The 19,279-nt window shown below is 48.7% G+C and overlaps 1 protein-coding gene and 1 long non-coding RNA gene across 4 annotated transcripts; one reads left to right on the forward strand and one right to left on the reverse strand.

Moving 5' to 3' along the window:
* The first annotated feature begins 35 nt into the window (after positions 1-35).
* LOC307204324 lies at positions 36-2,102 on the forward strand. Its single transcript, XR_013833583.1, has 2 exons — positions 36-546; positions 723-2,102. It is a non-coding gene; the product is annotated as an uncharacterized lncRNA (long non-coding RNA).
* On the reverse strand, positions 875-15,562 carry DYNLL2 (dynein light chain LC8-type 2). Of its 3 annotated transcripts, none has more exons than XM_079955943.1 (3): positions 15,240-15,562; positions 5,618-5,756; positions 875-2,495 (listed from the first exon to the last, which is right to left on the reverse strand). In XM_079955943.1, the coding sequence occupies exons 2-3, from the start codon at positions 5,747-5,749 to the stop codon at positions 2,358-2,360; spliced, it is 270 nt and encodes an 89-aa protein (XP_079812069.1). In that variant the 5' UTR covers positions 5,750-5,756; positions 15,240-15,562; the 3' UTR covers positions 875-2,357. The 3 variants fall into 3 exon arrangements, with proteins under 3 accessions (XP_079812069.1, XP_079812070.1, XP_079812071.1); XM_079955944.1 differs by having other exon boundaries at positions 15,438-15,541; XM_079955945.1 differs by having other exon boundaries at positions 15,494-15,517.
* Between the last annotated feature and the right edge of the window lie 3,717 nt (positions 15,563-19,279).

Consider the following 19,279-nt stretch of genomic DNA (forward strand, 5'->3'; position numbering starts at 1 on the left):
ACAGCGCCACCCGCGTCCCTTAAGAACATATTTTTCACCCCCAAATCCTGGGAACTGTAGTTTACCCCTACAATTCCTAACACTCCCAACTACAGCTCCAAGGATTCACTTTAAATGCCTGGTGTGTATGCAGTCTACATGTCTGAATATCTATCTCCCCCACAGCCCCATTTTACCCTTGGAGAGCGCCAGGGTAAGGTGCAAAACGCATCCCACAATCCCTTGCACTCTAGCCTCTCATCAGCCGCAAGTAGTAAAACAAACTGGACACTGTTCTTAAATGTGCCAATTCCTGCTCTCTCAGTGTGTTTTAATGTTTTTGAAAAAGAAATGTTTAATTTCAAGCAACTGCACCTAGGAAGGAAACTTTTTTTCCCCCACTCCATGAAGTATCAACATATTCCCAAGTTAAGACTCATGCAGGCTGGGACAGTGGGAAACTTCCTTTTCTGGAGAGTGAATTTTCTGTGTGAGCATGACCCTTGAAGTACCTCACTTTAACCCAAGGCAGTTCCTCTTCCGCCCCCTGACATCTTTAGATGGGCAGTGGCATAGCGTGGGGGGTGCAGGGGGGGGCCGGCCGCACTGGGCGCAACATGGGGGGGGGGCGCGCTCGCACTCGCAGCTCTCTGCCCCTACCTGGCTCACTCAGGGTTAGGGGGCGCAAATTACTTGCCTTGCCCGGGTGCTGACAACCCACGCTACGCCACTGTAGATGGGAGACACAAGTTATAATCAAATTCAAGAGCTACATCCACCTCCTGTGGTGTGTGTATTTTTCGGAGGAAGGGGGTGTTAACAAGCTGGTTCTAACAAAACTCTGCATGATACTTTTAGGCATACTTTGGATTGTCGCACAGACACCACAAACGTGTTTTTCAGAGACAGTCTGGGTCACCCTTGTTTATTTTTTCACAGCCAAAAGGGAGAAAAAGTTATTGACATGCTTTCCTTCCCGCCAAATCCCAGGTTATACAAGCACAGATGAATCCCCATCTCCTTATGATCTAAGCTCTGGAGTCAGTTCCAACTCCTTAGGTGATTTTTGAGGAGTGGGGAGGTCGGAGTGGTTCCTTCCCCACCTAATTTGTAGACTTCTTAACTGCAAAAGCAACTAGATGTTTCGGCTAAAGCACTTCCAAGGAATGATCTTGCAAAAGAAAAACAGAGAAGGGCCCCTGGAGCAACTGGACACCTTTGCTATAGAACTGAAATCATACAATCTGCTTCTCAAAAGGCAGCTAACTGTTGAGAAGGTGGGGTGAGGGAGACACAAAACGACCAGGAAAGGGCTTCTGTACATCAGCCACCATGTTGGGAGTTATGTGGAGATTGAGTATCTCCAAGTAAAAGCAGAGGCAGACTACAAGCACAGCCAACACGGAGCCACCGATTTGGAACAGGATCTTCCCACACAAACAAGTGACTGGAAGCGAGGTGGCAAATAAGGCAAGGCTGACTCAAACTGGGATGAGGAGAGGCCTGGTCACAGTTTTCTTGCATCATGAAGACACATGCCTGGGCCACGTGCCCAGCCAATACTCCAGCACAAAAATATGAGGCAGCTCCCTTCAAAATGGTTTTCTGGGGGTGGGGGTGCAATAATGTATTTCGGACCAAGATAACCCACTTCGGAAATACGGCACTTAAAATTCCATTTTACAGCTAAATACCAGCTGCCTCCCATTTTTACTGTCAAATATTAGGCATGTTTGAGAGACTGTTTTGGATCAAGAAGAAACAAAGAAGACCACCTTTTTCCCCCTTTTACAGCCAAGGCAACTTAACAAGGAGAACAATGCACTCTTTGGGGACAGAAAAGCTGGCTGGATTTTTTTTTAAAGAAACAAAACATTGAGTACCTCATTTCAAGCCAGATTCTGACCCTTAATTGCCATTTTTGGGGGTCTGCTTACAGCCAGCTTCTGAACCTTTCAAAAGGAATTTAAAAACCAAAGGATTTCTTTAATGGAATTTTAGAGATTCTCTTTTTATTTCATTTCTCCTTCCCGCTTAAAGGCCATTTGTTGAAGCATTTTTAATTTTATTTTTTTTTACAGTTCTCCTAGTGCAAAAGAAAATTAAAAAGGAAAAGGAAAAGAGCAGAAACCGAAAACAAGGAACATGAAAAAGATGCTGCTGCCTTACTTCTCCCAGGCAACCAAAAACAAAAAAAACGAACAGAATTTTAGGTGGTGTTTTTACTGCAACATATACACATTAAATATAGTTTACAGTCCATGCAGCGGCGCAACCATGGTTGAAGGGTTCCTGGGCCCCTGCCTTCAGTGCACTACAGTCCATGTTCCTCGCCCGCCGTCATTGCGCCCCCCCCTCCACTGCCGTCTGCCTGCCTCCTAGCCCGACTTGAAGAGGAGAATAGCAACCTGGCCCAAATAGAAATAAATGAAATGCTTCGTCTCGTGCGTTACGTAGCTGCCGAAATTCCTGCCCACGATGCAATGCCAAGTGGGGTTGTATTTCTTGTCAAATTCCTGAATGGAGAGAGGGGAGACAGAGAGAGAAGGGGGGAGAGAGAGGAAGTTATTGAAATGCAACAGCATCAAAAGGAGGCAGATCTGTGCCCCAAGGAGATTACAATACAGGAATCGGGAAGTGTGTTTCGGAGTCCAGAGGCCCTCAGCCAGAGCCTGTCTTGGCCAAGCACTGGCGCTAGGCCCATCCTCACACAATCCTGCTCCTGGGCAACCCCTGCCTTGTTTCCTTCAGCTTGGGGGCAGGGAGAAGATGGTAGTTTCTGCAGTGGATCAATACAGTCCTGGAGTCCAACCCACCCGGAGACCAGCTTGAGACATAATGATAGCCCTAACAGCTACATTGAAGAGGTGCCTCCCATAATGCTTTGCAGCGTTGCGCAGAACACAGTTAGGCAACTCATCCCCAAGCGGCGCGTGGCTTTGTCAGTCAGTATCTTCTAAAAATATAGTACCAGCCACAGAAGGTTGCAGGTGCAATCCCCGGGTAGGGCTGGGGGATATTCCCTGTACAAAACCCCACTGCCAGTCAGCGTAGACAATACTGAATTAGATGGACCAATGGGTCAGTATAAGGTCGCTTCCAATCGGGGCAAACCATGGGGGCAGGACCTTGGAAACCTGAGTTCAAATCCCCACTCAGCCATGAAGCTCATTGGGTGACCTTGGGCTGGTCACAGACACTCAGCCTCACAGGGCTGTTGTGGGGATTATATGAGGAAGGTGAAAACCACATACACCACTTTGAGTTCCTTGGAAAAATAGGTGCGATATAAATACGATGAGCAAAGCCTTTCGGTTATAATTAATTTCATAGAATTGCAGAGTTAGAAGGGACCGCAAGAGCCATCTAGTTCAACCCCCTGCGATGCAGGAATATTGAGTGCAGAGGGTAGCAGTAACTCTTCCCAAAAACTGATATTCAGAGGCCTCCTTCCTCTGACAGTGGCGAGATAATCTCCAGAACAAAACATTTATATCAAGGCAGAAGCAGTGTAAAGTGTCACAGGCCTCCTGAATGCCTATTTTTAAAGGCAGGTTTCCCCCTGCTCACAGGAGACATTACAGTGTTGTCTTATTATTTACCATTTTACTATATTTTCTTTTTCATGGATTTTGTTTCCGTTGGTTTCTGTGTATTTCTGGCTAGTGGGGGGTGGGCAGATGAACTTACTGGTGTTTTATGTGAATTGCTGGCTGATTCTGCATATTAAGCCAGATATAAATATTAATACTGTACGCTGAAATAAAAAGGCAGCCTTGACTTTTGCCACACCCTTGCCTGGCTGTTCTGTGACAGGCAGACAGCCAAGCCAGCCACATGAAGTCCATTAGCACATGTACCAAGTCAAGGGCTTTATTTTAAAGAGGTCTTGCAAGCTCTTAATCTCCGGGTCATGGGTCTGAGCCCCACACTGGGCAAAAGTTTCCTGCATTGTAGGGGATTGAATCAGATGACCCTCATGGTCCCTTCAAACTCTACAATTCTATGATTCTAAGATGCTTTGACATTGTTTCCCAGCAGGGAAGTAGCTAAGAAATAAGGGGGGGGGTGCGATACTGGTTTGTTTCCATTCTTATTTTTATTATGTACACTGCTTTTATTATGTACACTGTTATTATGTACACACAGTGTGTTTTTAATATTGCAATTTTATGTTGTGAACCACCCTGAGATCTACAGGTGAAGGGCAGCATACAGATTTAATTAATTAAGTACTTGTAATAATAAATAATTTGGAAGCAAATAAAAATGGGATTATACAAATCCATCAAGGATAGCAGCCTACAGTTGTGCTTTATCAATTCAATTCCTTCTAAAACACGCAGGGTAAAAGTTGGTAACACACAATAAGCTCTCTAAGTACACAATATGTTTTATCTTATTCTTACTGGATCAGATTGTTAATATTAATGTTTGATGTTTTATAATTTTTATATGTGTTGGAAGCCGCCCAGAGTGGCTGAGGCAACCCAGCCAGATGGGCGGGGTATAAATTAAAAAATAGCATGATTTATTTTTACAGCGATACCTTGGTTTAAGAACAGCCCCTATTTGGTTTACGGACTACGCAAAACCGGAAGTAGTGTCCTGGTTTGCGAACTTTACCTCGGTCTAAGAACGGAAGTCGAACGGTGGAAGGGCACTGGCGGCAGGAGGCTTCATTAGGGAAAGTGCGCCTCGGTTTAAGAAAGGTTTTGGTTTAAGAACAGACTTCCAGAACGGGTTAAGTTCGTAAACCGAGGTACCACGGTATTTATTATTCTACTGCATTTGCATCCTACCTTCGCTCCAAAGAGCTCAAGGTGGCAGATGTTTCTCCCCCTCCTCATTCAATCCCCACAACAGCCAATTAATGTAGGTTCGGCTGAGAGAGGCAGTAACTGGCGCAGTAAGCTTCAAGACCAAGTGGGGATCCGAACCTACATTGCACTGGTTTAGAACTTGCCAGCTGCCAAGAAAGGGGCTGGCTTAGAAGAACAGGAATGGGGGGGGGGGACCACATGCCCCAGTCACTTCCTCAGAGATTCTGTCTTGCCATGGCAGAATGCGACTGATGAAACCCTGAGATGACCCAATCCATAATAAATAATAATATTAAATTTTTATTTATATCCCGCCCTCCCCAGCCGAAGCCGGGCTCAGAGCGGCTAACAACAATAAAATAATACAACATTCTCAAATCATTTCATTATAAAATTAATTCAAATCAAATTGATGGCAACCACTGGGCTAGAGTTCTGTGAAGAATTACCAAAGGAGGGGGTCAGGCTGTGCCTTGGCCAAAGGCCTGGTGGAACAGCTCTGTCTTGCAGTCCCTGCAGAAAGATGTCAAGTCCTGCAGGGCCCTAGTCTCTTGGGACAGAGCGTTCCACTAGATCGGAGCCACAGCCGAAAAAGCCCTGGCTCTGGTTTAGGCCAGCCTAACCTCTCTGTGGCCCGGGACCTCCAAGACATTTTTGTTTGAAGACCATAAGGTCCTCCGTGGGACATACCAGGAGAGGCAGTCCCATAGGTACGAGGGTCCGAGGCTGTATAGGGCTTTAAAGGTTAAAACCAGCACCTTAAACCTTAAATCAAGGCTCTTTTTTCTCTCTCCCAAGTGCGGGCGCCACAATACCTTTTTGATGTATGCCGCTATGTCCTTTTCTATGTTGTACTTCTCCATGGCCTGAGTGGCGCAATCGACAGCATCCTGCTGCATGTCCTCGGACATGTCCGCATTCTTGATCACTGCCTTTCTGTCAGACATGATGGACCTGCCGGGAGGAAGCCAGAGAGGAAGGTCAAGTCACGTTGCAGATCACCACGGGATCTGCCACGGCGCCACCCCTGGGAATGACGGCTTGCAAGGAGGCAGGGCTGGGTTGAGGGGCAGACTGAAGCTGTGCTGCGTCCAATCCAACGAATGAGCCGCCACAGCTGCTTTATCAGCTTTCAAAACAGGTTCACGCATGGGGCTAGTCCACAAGAAAAGCACACCTTGCACTGTAAAAGCAGTGGGATGGCTTGTTTGCTTGATCGGCAGCCATTTATACTGGCGTGCCAGCGACCCTCCCTCCATCTGTTTCAGTCCAACCTGATTGAGAAAATGTGTGTTTTTAAGCAAGTGGCCCTCCCTTTGTGACTAGGGAAGGGGGCAGTTTGGTGTCTCGCATTTTGTGCAGGCCTGATCTATCAGCACCAGGATTCCACGCAAATGCACTCTCAACGCAAGGACTGAACACTGCAAACACACCTCCACTGCTCTCACTTCCACTGCCATTAGTAGATGCTAGAGTTCTTGGAGAAATCGTCTGCAGTGGTACCTCGGGTTACATACGCTTCAGGTTCATATACTTCAGGTTACACACTCCGCTAACCCAGAAATAGTGCTTCAGGTTAAGAACTTTGCTTCAGGATGAGAACAGAAATCGGGCTCCGGCAGCAGCAGGAGGCCCCATTAGCTAAAGTGGTGCTTCAGGTTAAGAACAGTTTCAGGTTAAGAACGGACCTCCGGAATGAATTAAGTACTTAACCCGAGGTACCACTGTATTGTTCACTCTATAGCAAGGATAGGGTACCTGGTGTTGCTAAGACTACAACTCCCATCAGCCCCAACTAGCATGGCCAGTGATCAGGGATGACCAGAGTTGTAGTCCAGCAATATCTAGAGGGCTGCAGGCACCTAAACTCCTGATCTGATTAAGTCAGGCTGTTGCTTGCAAAACCACTATTTCTACCTAGCCAGCAAACCTACAACAACGGAGTCAGACCTGTAACACCACATGCTCTGTAATTGCCAGACCAGCAAGATTTCAGGCGAAGAGAAAGGGGCCTCAGCTCATTGGTAGAGCATCTGATTTTCATGAAGGAGGTCTCAGGTCCAATCCCTGGCCTCTCCAGGTGGGACTTGGAAAGATTTCCTGCCCCAAACCCTGGAGAGTTGCTGCCAGTCAGTTTAGATCAGGCACCCCCCTCCAAATGTTTTGGGACTACAACTCCCATCATCCCTAGCTAACAGGACCAGTGGTCAGGGATGATGGGAATTGTAGTCCCAAAACATCTGGAGGGCAGAGGTTGGGGATGCCTGGTTTTTAGACAATAGTGAACAAGACAGGACCAATGCTATGACTCACTATTAAGGCTGCTTCCTATGGGCCTAAGATGCTTTTGGATAGGGCCTCAGAATCGGGCCCAGTGCACCCGGTCAGCAGACGTCAAGTTGTAAAGCTGTTTCAGGTGGCAAGGAAGGGCTAACATGTCCAAAATATGCCCGGAGGGGGTGAATAAGCTGTTCCCTTTTATCAGACACTTCTAGAGAGCTAGGTCCCAATGGGACTGTACATTTAAAACAGTATCCTGCCACCTTAAACAGTCGTGGCTCCCCCCCCCCCAAAAAAAATCCCTATTCCTAGAGCTAGAATTCCCAGAATCACTTGGGAAGAATGATGGGGAAGTGCAGCTCTGTGAGGGAGACTCTTCACAACTCCCGGGACCCTTAACAAAGCAACAGTTCCCAGGATTCTTTGGGGGAAGCTGCAACTGTTTAAAGTGGTATGATACTGCTTTAAATGTATACTGCAGACGGGACTTTAGTGCAATCAAGATCTGGCTTTACTGGGTAGGAGGAAAAGGAAAACCAGAAGGCAACAGTCCACTGGCAGCCTCAGGTGCAACGGTTCAGCAAGCCCCTGTTCTGCATCTTCTTTGAACCGGACACCACAGCTGAAATCCTTGACGTTTTAATGCAGATTTGCACTGCCACACTGGGCCTCTTTTATAAAAATAGAAAGAGTTCCCCAACCTGATGTCCTCTAGATGTCACTGGGACTCCCCACCTCCCACCAGCCAGGATGGCAGATAGCCAGGGATGACAGGCAGTATGGTGCAGTGGTTAAAGAATGTTCAAACAGAACCTGGGAGACCAGGACATTCAATCCTCACCCAGTCAAGCAAGTCACTGGGTGACCTTGGGCCATCAGCCTAAACTACCTCCAAGGTCATTGAAAGGATAAAATGGGGAGGGGGAGAACCACATATACCTCCTTGAGGGTGCAAGTTTGGGGAACCTGGTGAAGGATCTAACCTCTGTGGGTGGGACTACCATATGTTGCCAGTTCCCACCCTCCCTGACCAATTCTGGCCATACTGGTTGGGGATTATTGAGAGGGCCTCAGATTCCCCATCCTGGCCTCCCTCAAGCAGGCAGATTCAACCCTTTTCTTACCTACCAGCATACAGTTAAAACCGCATGTGTGAACACCATTTAAATATCCAAAACATGTACCTGGGACAAAAATCTCCACTTGGAAGGCTCTTTGAAAGAGGAAGAGGGACCAGCAGGCACCAAAGATAACAACAGAGATGGCGCCCGTCTGATACACAACAAGATGGAATCCCAAAGGATAGCGGAATCCACCCCAAAGGTCCAATTCCTGCTCTGTGCAGAACAGACCTTCTGTTCAAATGGTCTCTGCAAGAGACACTCTCTCCTGCAGAGCACAGTGATCAGCTGAGTATACAAGGGGTGAGACAGTTTTTAAGGCCTCCTGATCCCAAGGCCTATAGGGCTGTGTGCATATGGAGCACCTTAAACTCTGCTTGGTACTGTTCTGAGGACAACAAATCAGAACAATGCCATCTCTTCCCTTCATATATCTCTCTCTCATATCAAAAACCCCCATCTCCATTACTCCACTATCACTGAGCTATAAGTACATGTAACTGAAATGAATATAGACTTTTCCATTTTTGGCTCTCACCTCCATTTCCATTTCTTATGGGCAATGCTAGATTTGTAAGCTCCTCAAGGCCACAACTGCCCACCCATCTCATGAGTTAAATCCTGCATTGGCTGCACACTCAGCAGGGAACAGGCATGGGCAGACAAAGCAAACGGGATTTAACTTCCTGCTCACCAGCAGATGCCCGGGGAGTTAAATCCTGCTCAGTTCTTCAGGATTCCATGCAAACGTCTTCCCGATTCAAGGAGTTTGCATGGAACCCCCTGCTAAAATGAAGGGACCTCTGGTTCTAGCAGCTCCTTGCAAGGTGCTTTGAAACCCCAGCTTCAAAGAACTTTGCATCTGACGCCAGGTAATTGGCAGGCTGGCAACTCTGCCCGCCTGTCAAACTTGGCCAGCAAGGCCGATCCCAAAAGAATCTGGCCCAGGGAGCCAAAAGGTTCCCCACCCATTGCAGACCACACCCCACACTGGCACAGAATAAACAGGACCCTTAACCCTCCCTAGCCAACATTCAAAGGCTGAAGGTCAGCATTTTCTTGCAAGCCTCCACCAACAGATCCTAAGAGCTGCAGTTCCCAAAGCTTTCAATGCCCACACTAATGCATGCAGCCACCACCCACTGAAATAACTTGGCCATACATGAGCTTCATAAATGGCAGTTTACATAGCCAATCACCCACAGACTTTCACTGGAGTGGGTGGAGAGTCTCTCTACTCAGCTGCCTTGACCACAAACAATGCAGAGCCACGAAAGGGTTGAGCCACAGATGCAAATGCTGCAAGGAAGAAGTGAGGTCTGTCTCTGTGGGCATGTCCACATGACCAATATAATAACCAGGGCTGTGGTTGTGGTTGTTTTATAAAGGCTGCTCAATCACATCACTCACACCCCTTCCCAACTGACATCTTTTAGGAACATTAGAAACCACCCAACAGTTAATTCATGGTTAATTCCCATGACAGAGAGTAGATCCCGTGACAGTTAAGCCAGACTTTTAAACCTAAGTTACTAGTCCACACGATTGACACGCTGCCCGCCTGCCAATCCACAGCCTGTTAATTTGTGCCACACAACATGTGCAAGTTTCAACAGCCTCTGTGCCTTGGTCACAGGCAACTTAGCATAAGCAAATAGATAGCCATTTTGGCTGGTAGCCATAGGTAAATTCTAGCTCTACTGTCAGAGGCAGAACACCAGGTGAGAATACCAGGTGTAGGGGGATCCATGGGGGAGGGGGGACCCTGCTTACGGGCTTCCCATTGGTCACTGCGAGAACAGGACACTGACTAGCCGGTCTTTCTGCTGCTCTTCAAAAGCAGGTTTCTGGAAGAGCTTTCACTCTGGCAGAAGCTCATCGCAATCAGGAGATTCCCCAGCAACCATGCAGAACGACAGTTCCTGGGATTCTCTAATCCACAGCCATTTAGCAAGCAATGAGCGAGCCAGAGTTTACTCAGAGGACACCAATCCAGATTCCCCTGCCTGCAGGAGGAGTTAAACTGACTTTGCAAATACCAAACCTTATCCACCCAGAATCGTGAGCGTTCCCCAGACCCCTGCAGTGTTAAGGAGAAATGCCAGAATGGTTGCAAAGTGGAAGACAGGGTGGTGTTAACAAGAAGCCCTGAGCCTTCCCAGAACCACAGTTTGCAGGAATCTCTTGAACAGGAGTGAGGAACAGCAGATTGGAATGTGCCCTGGAACTCTGATGCTTCCTCTTGCTTGCATGAATGGAGAACAGGTGTGCGCGCGCATGTGTAGAAACCAGCCCTGATGTACAAACTACAAAGTCAACATTTATATGCTTGGCCCCACCCACTTTTCCTCCAGCCCCGCCCACCACTGCCATGTGGCCTCTGGAAGGTCCTGTAAAAGGGTAAAAAAATTCCCCACCCTTTGCTCTCGAAATAGCCGTAACTATCAGATTCAAAGATTTGGGAAGGAGGCCCAGCTCAGCAGAAGAGCACCCAGAGCTGGGTGCGCACCTGGGCCACGACATCTCCCATTAAGCAGAGGATCAGGTAGCTGCTGCCAGCCAGAGCAGACAACACTGAGGTGGATGGACGAGCGGTCTTAACCTGGTATAAAGCAGCTCCCTGCATTCGTAGCAGAGATGTGGCTGGGGCAATCAGCCAGCAAGGTGATACTCAAGAAACAAAGGGTGTGCACAGCAAGCTGATTAACTGACCCCACCCCACCCCTGCACACATACACAGTCCTTCTATGAAAGAGCTACTGGGAAAATTTTCAACTATATTGTCAGCAGCTTATCCAGCTTTTTACACGCTGCACCACCCACTGGCAACTAAGGCAAGCAAGCCAGCTTCCTTATAGGCCAACCACTACTAAGAACATGTGCTTGAGCTTGCTTTCCCCTCCTCCCTCCCCATTCCTTTCCCTCGTGTGTCATGACTTTTCTGTTGTAAGCCTGAGGGCAGGGGCTGTCTTAATACAGATTTCTGCAAGCTGCTCCATAAAGCCTTTTTCTTTTTTTGTGCATTAAGTCTGGGGTATAACTGCCACAAATGAACAATTACTAAAAAAAAAAAAAAAGAAGAAGAAGAGGAAGAGTTTTTCCGTCTGGAAGCACTGAGACTGCATGCTGAGAGTGATTCCCGTCTCTTGGCAGGCCCTCAAAAGGGACAGAAGGAATAGCTTTGTTGCAGCCATTAAAATATCGCTATCCAAGAGCGAGGAAGGAACCCGGAACCCGTTACATAATAGCCATGGCCAAGGTTACAATTATCCAAACCTTTGTTATCCCCCCTGCCCACCAGTTTGAAGGCTACCCTGTGTATCCCTCTCTGCCTAAAAAACAACATTATTGCATTTACCATGAAGGAGCTGCTACATTTACTGGAACTGGAACAAGAGGAAGACTCCCACTTTGCACACACAAAAAAACCTTTGAAAGGATATGGGGTTTGCTACAGTCCTAAACCAGCCACAAGGAACCAGTGGCCCTCCAGATGTTGATGAACTACAACTCCCATCAGCCCCAGCAAGCCTGGCTGATGGGGCGAAGCATGTCAGCAACACCTGCGGGGCTACAGGTTCCCCTCACCTGTCCTAGACAGAAGAAGAGCCAGCCTGTCATTGCTAGCCTGCAAGGCCTCTTGGCACCGATGCAGGAAATTGATTCAACCCAGCAGCCACATTCTTCGGCTTCCACTTGCTCCCATTTCACAGATGAGGTAAAGAGAGGCCTTCCCTGCAGGAGGAGCGGAAAGCACCCTGGAAGTTTAGGAACAGCATCCAAGACGAGGGCGATGGTGTCCCACCATGCTCTTGGAAACAGAAGCCCAAATGAAAACCAACCCGATTTTGAAAGATCGAGGGGCACCGAGGGAAGCAAAGAGATTAGCCCCCCCCCTCCACTGGGGTCCCAAAGTGCACACTTCCCCCCAGCAAGTTAATTCGTTTTTATTTTCTTCCATTGAGGAAGCTGCATTATATACTGAATCAAACAACACAGTCCATATAGCCTACTACTGCACCTGGGACCTGCTGTCGCTATACCCTCTCCTCTAAAAGTCTGGCCTGTAAGAAATTCAAAGCACCGCCCTCAGGGGAACACTTGCTGCAGAGCCAGGGATGTTGCCAGAACAGGTTGAAGGGCCAAACCGTCCCGCCAGCCAGACGTGTCCTGGGGTCACCCGTCTTCCAGCAGCGTATTAGTTCCACTTGAACTCAACACCAAGCTTATCAGTACCCATCTCGGCTAAGATGAACTTAAAAAAAACAACACAAAAACCGGGGAAGGCATTTACGTAGTTTCTTCTAATAGGGTAAGCCAGCCTCTCCGTAAAATATTTACAGCATGAATAATGGGGGTGCAGGGGTAGAACCCCCAAAGGATCTTACATTGGATACATGCATGCAGGCCCTTTGCAACAGCACCGGGGAAAAGGGCTGTGGCTCAGTGGTTAGTGCACCTGCCATGCATGCAGAAGGTCCCATGTTCAATGCTAAGGTAGAGCTGGGAGAGACATCGGCCAGTCAGTGCAGGCAGCAGTGAGCTAGACCACGCACCCCCAAACTCGACCCTCCAGATGCTTTGGGACTACAATTCCCATCATCCCTGACCACTGGTGCTGTTAGCTAGGGATGATGGGAGTTGTAGTCCCAAAACATCTGGGGGGCCGAGTTTGGGGGTACCTGAGCTAGACAGACCGACTCAGGACAAAGGGAGTCCCTGTGCACCATCTGCCCTTACTATGGACATCACTTCTAGAACAGTGAGGACAATTCAATAATTTGTGTGGCATGGGCTGGGAGGGGAGAGCAGGGACCCTGGGATTCATTCAAAAGCCCTATCATAAAGGAAGCTGTCTTCTCCTTGGCCAGGACCGCCCCCTCTGCAATGACAGGGAAACTTTGGAGGAGAATGCAATGGGGTAGGCAGCATGGGCGTAGCCAGGGGGGCAACTGCCACCCCCGGATGAAGCAAAGCAATCAAAATACTTAACTGACCAATCACGTCAGTTCTGCCCCCCCCCAAACAAACGTCCTGCCCGCCCCCCAACAAAAATCCTGGCTATGCTCATAGTGGGCAGGCACATTATCCCAGGGCGCGTCCCCCAGAATCCTTGCAATATACACCATCCTCATGTCTCAGTGATGGGAGTTTTGCTCCGATCCCCCAACAGCCAAGTCACAGGGAGGACAGTAATTGGAGGACCACAAGCCTGGGTTGCAGAAGGGATGCAGCTCAAAAACAGAGCATGCAGGTTTGATCCCCAGCATCTCTGGGCAGGGCCAGGAAAGGATCTCTGCCTGGATCCCTAGAGATCCACTGCCAGGTGGCATCAACAATGCTGGACCAATGTCCTGACTCATGTTCACGCATGCATGGGGGTGGGGAAGGTGTGTGTGCCGTTATCACCTGCCCAGCCAAACACAAATGCCACAAAAGGCTTGTTTACAACATCAGCCATTTAAAACCCAGTCCCTTTTACTCTTGCAGGGATAGTGCCAGTCTGAGCAGCCTGGCGGGGTTGGCGGGAGGGCGAAGGAAGCAAGAGAGTGGCGGGTGCCACTCCGAGGTCCTTGGCAGAAAAAGTGGGGTGTAAAAACACAATAGTAAATAAAACGGCACTTGGGAGGTGGCGATTCTCTTTCCTCTGGTGAGCATCCTCCCTTACTATGAGGCTGCTGCAATGGGGAGTTTCCCTTTAATACAGCCTCTATCTCTTTTTTTGGGGGGGGGGGTGAGAAGCAAGGAGAGGGTGGCTTGTAGAGTAAGCCCCAGAGGCCACACCACACATACAATCTTCCTTGGATCATGCCCAAGTTCAGCTCCACCTGCAGGTTCCAAAGGTGGCAACAGCCTCCCCAGCTAGAAAAAGGCCTCGGCAATGTTTTTCCCCCTCCCCTTTTTTTTTTCTTAAAGCCTTCCAAGTCCCTACTCTAGAAGGATCCATGCTCAATCCCATGATCTCGGTTCCCTCCATCCCTGACAGGGACGTCACTGGACCTCGAAGCCAAGGGCAGCACCAACAGAATCCCATTGGCTCTGCTGCAACCCTCCTAGGAAGAGCAAAGGCAGCTTTTTAAGTTTGTCCCACCCTTAAAGGCAACCATCACAGACCTGAACCTGTCCTTTGCAAGAGGGGTTTCCCTCCCCCCCCCCCATGGGGATCTAAACAATCCTTCTTCCAGCTCCTATGTCACAAAGGGGCTTCCTAGCAAGGCTTTAGGAATCTTATTTTTTCACCAGCACTCCAAAAAGTCTCCAGTCTGATTTCAGGCTTGACCTTGGGTTTTTTTTGGGGGGGGGCATAGTATTAATATTTAATTTATCCGATTTTAAAAATCAATATATTGGGGGGGAGAGAGAGAGAAAGAACTGGCTACTTGATTCCAGAATGAAATGTTATAATACCAGCTGCATCCCAATCAACACTCACACAACTACTGCAGAGGTGAGCAAGAAAGCCAAGCAGATGAACAGTTTGCACACACAGACACACTATATATATATATATATTTGGGAGGGTATAGCTCAGAGTTAGCAGAAAGAGGTAGATCCACAGAAACCGCGTCTGCCAAGTTTGGTACAAAGGAAGGTACACTCAATACCCAGCAGCATTGCCCGCTTTTGGGGGAGAGTGGATGGGGGGGGGGAGCAGCCTGGGTTGCAATCCTCTGCACCCTTACCTTTGAATAATTGTGTAAAAATATATATATAAAAGTCCCACTGGGGCTTTCTGAACTCAAGGGGGTTTACTTCCGAGTAGGCATGCATGAGATTGCACTAGGCGCAGGAGCCCAAGGGGCGTGGACTAAAACAGGAAAAAAAATGAAAAATAAGAAGGGAGGGAGGAAGGAGGGGCGGCCAAAATCAAGCATCCCCATCACTTCCAATGGCCAGAACCCCTCGCTGCTCGCGCAACTATTTGAGCGGCCCCCCCCAATCAACCCCTCCGCCCCAAACTCGCCCCATCCAATTCTGCAATGGGGAAAAAAGCAAATAAAACGAATGAATAAGTCACCCGTTTGCAACCGCTTACCTTCACAGTGTTAGGCAAAGCCTCCGATTATTTATATATATATGTTTTAAAAAATAATAATAATAAATGAGGGCGCGCTCTTTCCCCCCCACGGCACGTCGAAAGGCAACGCTGCAAAGGCTTTCTCTAGCCTCCCGACGCCCGGGCTCCAATGCGCCTTCCTGCCCCGTTTGCAAAAAGAAAAAAGGGGGAAAGCACCAACGAAGCGTCCGATGCTGCTGTCGGCGAAGGTGGTTGGAGCGTCGCTCGCTTACTCAGCGCAGCAGCAGCAGCAGCGCCGGCGCCCTCCGCTCTCTTCCCCCCGCGAGCCTCCTCTGGCTGCCTGCCCCGGCCCCCCCCGGGCTGAAATAGGCGCCCCTCCCCTTGCAGTAGCTCAGCCACGCTGCGCCTCCATTGGCTGCCGCAGAGCCTCGGCCCACAGCGACGTAGCGTTCTCCTCTCGCTGTTCTCTGTCTACATCTTATTTCATCCCATAATGCCACGAGGAAATTGCAGAACCAATTTTTTTGTATGTGTAGGGGGGGGGAGAGAGACTAGGGGTGGGGCTGGAGTTTCTCGCTTTTTGTTTGTTATTATTAAAACAGAGCGTCCACAAATGAGCCAATGAAGAAGCGGGCGTTATTATTATTATTTTCCCTGCTCAGGATCTGGGTCTTCTCCCTCTGCTTCCTTCTTCTTCTTCTGCTCTGCCTCTCTCTCTGTTTCCTGGCAGGGAGCTGCTTGGAACAGCTGCATCGCCAGGCAGAACTGCAACAGGTGCAGCTTTATCTCAGCATCACTGGGGGGGGGTGTTTAAAGCTGCACCTGTTGCATTGCTGCCTTTCAAAGGAGCGCTGGGATGAGGAAATGCAGCTGGTGGGGGGAGAGAGATAATTTGCCTGTAGGTAGCAGCCAGATCCTTTGGGTTAGGTAACAGAGGGTACAACGTCCATTTGCTTAGGTGGGAATAAGCCCAATGGAACTCAGAGGGACTTACAGTGGTACCTCGGGTTAAGTACTTAATTCGTTCTGGAGGTCCGTTCTTAACCTGAAACTGTTCGTAACCTGAAGCACCACTTTAGCTAATGGGGCCTCCTGCTGCTGCCGCGCCACTGGAGCACGATCTCTGTTCTCATCCTGAAGCAAAGTTCTTAACCTGAAGCACTATTTCTGGGTTAGCGGAGTCTGTAACCTGAAGCGTATGTAACCTGAAGCGTATGTAACCCGAGGTACCACTGTACTTCTGAGTAGATGCCCATAGAATTGTACTGGAAGTCTCACTGGCTTGGGTGTTATTTGCAAATATTGTTTGAATGGGAGGTGAAGTGGGACTTCTTTGGAGCAGGGAAAAACAGAATGTAACACACACACCTCATTTATATGAAAAAACAAAATAAAAAAATTCTTTCCAGTAGCACCTTAAAGACCAACTAAGTTAGTTCTTGGTATGAGCTTTCGTGTGCATGCACACTTCTTCAGATACACTCATTTATATGGTTCTTAAGTTTATTGTTTAAGAAACAGCTGTGTCTTTTGATTCCACAATGAAAATATCAGGATGTGAAATATTCGTGAATATTTGTTTTTTAAAAGTTAAGTTAGCTATATTTTGTTTGTTGGGGGGTGGTCCCTGGAAATCGAATCAGTCAACAGCAAAGGTGAGGAACCTCTTTCCGCCCTGGGGGCTGCATGACCAGAGGTAAAAATGGCATACACCAGAGGTATAATCTTCACCTTGGTGCAGCTGGCTACATTCCAGCTATGGAATAGTTAGTGGTTTCCTTTGTGCACCCACCTCCCTGCAGTGGCGTAGCATGGGGGGTGCAGGGGGGGCCGGCCTCACCGGGCGCAACATCTGGGGGTTAGGGGGCACAAATCCACGGGTTAGGGGGCGCAAATCCATGGGTTAGGGGGTGCAAATTACTTGCCTTGCCCCGGGTGCTGACAACCCACGCTACGCCACTACCTCCCTGTAAATATTAGTCTATCTTCCATCCAGGCAAGCAAGAGGTATTATCATATAATGGGAAAATTCCAGCCAGGCACAATAGTTCAACTGGTAGAGTATGAGATTCTTCATCTCAGGGTTGTGGGTTCAGTCCCCACATTGGGGCTGGACTAGATGACCCTTATGGTCCCTTCTAACTTGATAAGTGCTCAAGGAGGGTATGAAGCAGGGCTAGTGAGGGGTGCGGCCTGGGGAGACTGGGTGTGGCTTGGGCAGGGAGCCAGGGAGGATGGCAAGGGCCAGAGAGAGACCTGGAAGGCCTGATTCAGACCTCAGGCCTGACGTCCCTCAACCCATATATGCGGAGATCAGAAAACAGAGGGACAATTATTCCCCCTGTCCACTGAGGACAATACATGTTTACTCCAAACACCTGCCCTCCCCACTCCTGTATCTTAGAATTCGATGAGTGAAACACTTTCTCCGCGAACATTTCATTTGCTGGACAAAGGTCACCTGCAGAGCATATATTTAAAGCAAATGGTTTTCCCCCTCCCCGAAAGGATCCTGGAAGCTGTAGTTTGTTAAGGGTGCTGGGAATTGTAGCTCCAGGAGGTGTAAACTACAGTTCCCATGATTCCTGGTGGGGGAGGGGCTTTAAATGTTTGGTGTGGGTGTCAACAAAGTTTGGCCAAGTTCCAGGCCCGCAAGGATTTGTGTAAGGCACAGACGGGGAGATTTTATACAGCGTCGCTTCTCCCATTACAGGAAACAGAAGAAGAAGAAGAGTTTGGATTTGATATCCCGCTTTATCACTACCCGAAGGAGTCTCAAAGCGGCTAACATTCTCCTTTCCCTTCCTCCCCCACAACAAACACTCTGTGAGGTGAGTGGGGCTGAGAGACTTCAGAGAAGTATGACTAGCCCAAGGTCACCCAGCAGCTGCGTGTGGAGGAGCAGAGACGCAAACCTGGTTCACCAGATTACGAGTCTACCGCTCTTAACCACTACACCACACTGGCTTTGCACACTGGGGTGCAAAGGACAGGATTTCCTTAGGAACACAGCAGTCCTCATTGGGACTCATGGGATTTGGGGTCCAGCAACATCTGGAGAGCACGAGAGGATTCCTGCATTGCCGGGGCTTGAACTAGATGTCCCCTGGGGTGATTCCAAAAGGCAGAAGGGATATAGCTCAGTGGTTAAAGCTTCTGAGCCGCATGAAGAAGGTACTGGATTCAACCCACATCATCTCTAGGCAGACCTGAGGGAGAGTCTGCAACCCTGGAAAATCACTGCTGGTCAGTGTAACTCAGGTGTGGGGAACCTTTGACCCTCCAGATGTTGCTGAACTACAACACCTTTCAACCCTAGCAAGCATGTCCAGTGCCAAGGAATGATGGGAGCTGTATTTCTGCCACATCTGGAGGGTCAAGGTTTCCCCACACCTGATGTAAACAATATTGAGCTAGCTCAGGGTTCCCCAAACTTGGGTCTCCAGATGTTTTTGGACTACAACTCCCATCATCCCTAGCTGGTCAGGGATGATGGGAATTGTAGTCCCAAACAGCTGGAGACCCAAGTTTGGGAAACGGTGAGCTAGATGAATATTTGTCATCTCCCTTTTCACTTGCCATCACTGCTGTTCCTTCCCCACCCAGAGATGTTTTCAAAGGACAGTAGAGCTGAACAGGTACCTGTCACGGCCAAGAGGCTGGATCCAGATGGTCTCTTACGCTCATTCCAGTGCTGTTATTAAAAGAGGGCCTGGGGGAGGATGAACGAGGATATGGATGAAAGAAGGCAAAACGTTAAACTTACTACACGTCTCTAAAAATATGTATAAGCAACACCTGAGCTTCGCTGACTCACTCATTAAACAAAGGTGTCACGACTGCCAACACACAGGAAAGCTGAAATGTGGTACGCGCACCATCTAATTCATCTTAATTAATGGGCAGTGGGGGAGATTGAAGGAGGAATGAAACTCGAGATCTGAAGGCGAGGGATGGAATGCTGGGCTGCAGAATCCCCTCTGCTAGCTGCCTGATAGGACAGACAGACAGACAGACAGACAGACAAAGAGAAGAATTTGCAGTGGCAATGAACAGAT

The sequence above is a fragment of the Podarcis cretensis genome (genome assembly GCF_951804945.1).
Source record: "Podarcis cretensis genome assembly, chromosome: 15".
Taxonomy (NCBI): domain Eukaryota; kingdom Metazoa; phylum Chordata; class Lepidosauria; order Squamata; family Lacertidae; genus Podarcis; species Podarcis cretensis.

What these genes read in the sequence shown, in the direction of transcription:
- DYNLL2 (XM_079955943.1), bottom strand. Translation starts at nt 5,749, where the DNA reads ATGTCTGACAGAAAGGCAGTGATCAAGAATGCGGACATGTCCGAGGAC. An exon ending in TAGCGGCATACATCAAAAAG is followed by an intron (nt 2,496 to 5,617) that starts GTATTGTGGCGC and finishes CTCTCCATTCAG; the next exon opens with GAATTTGACAAGAAATACAA.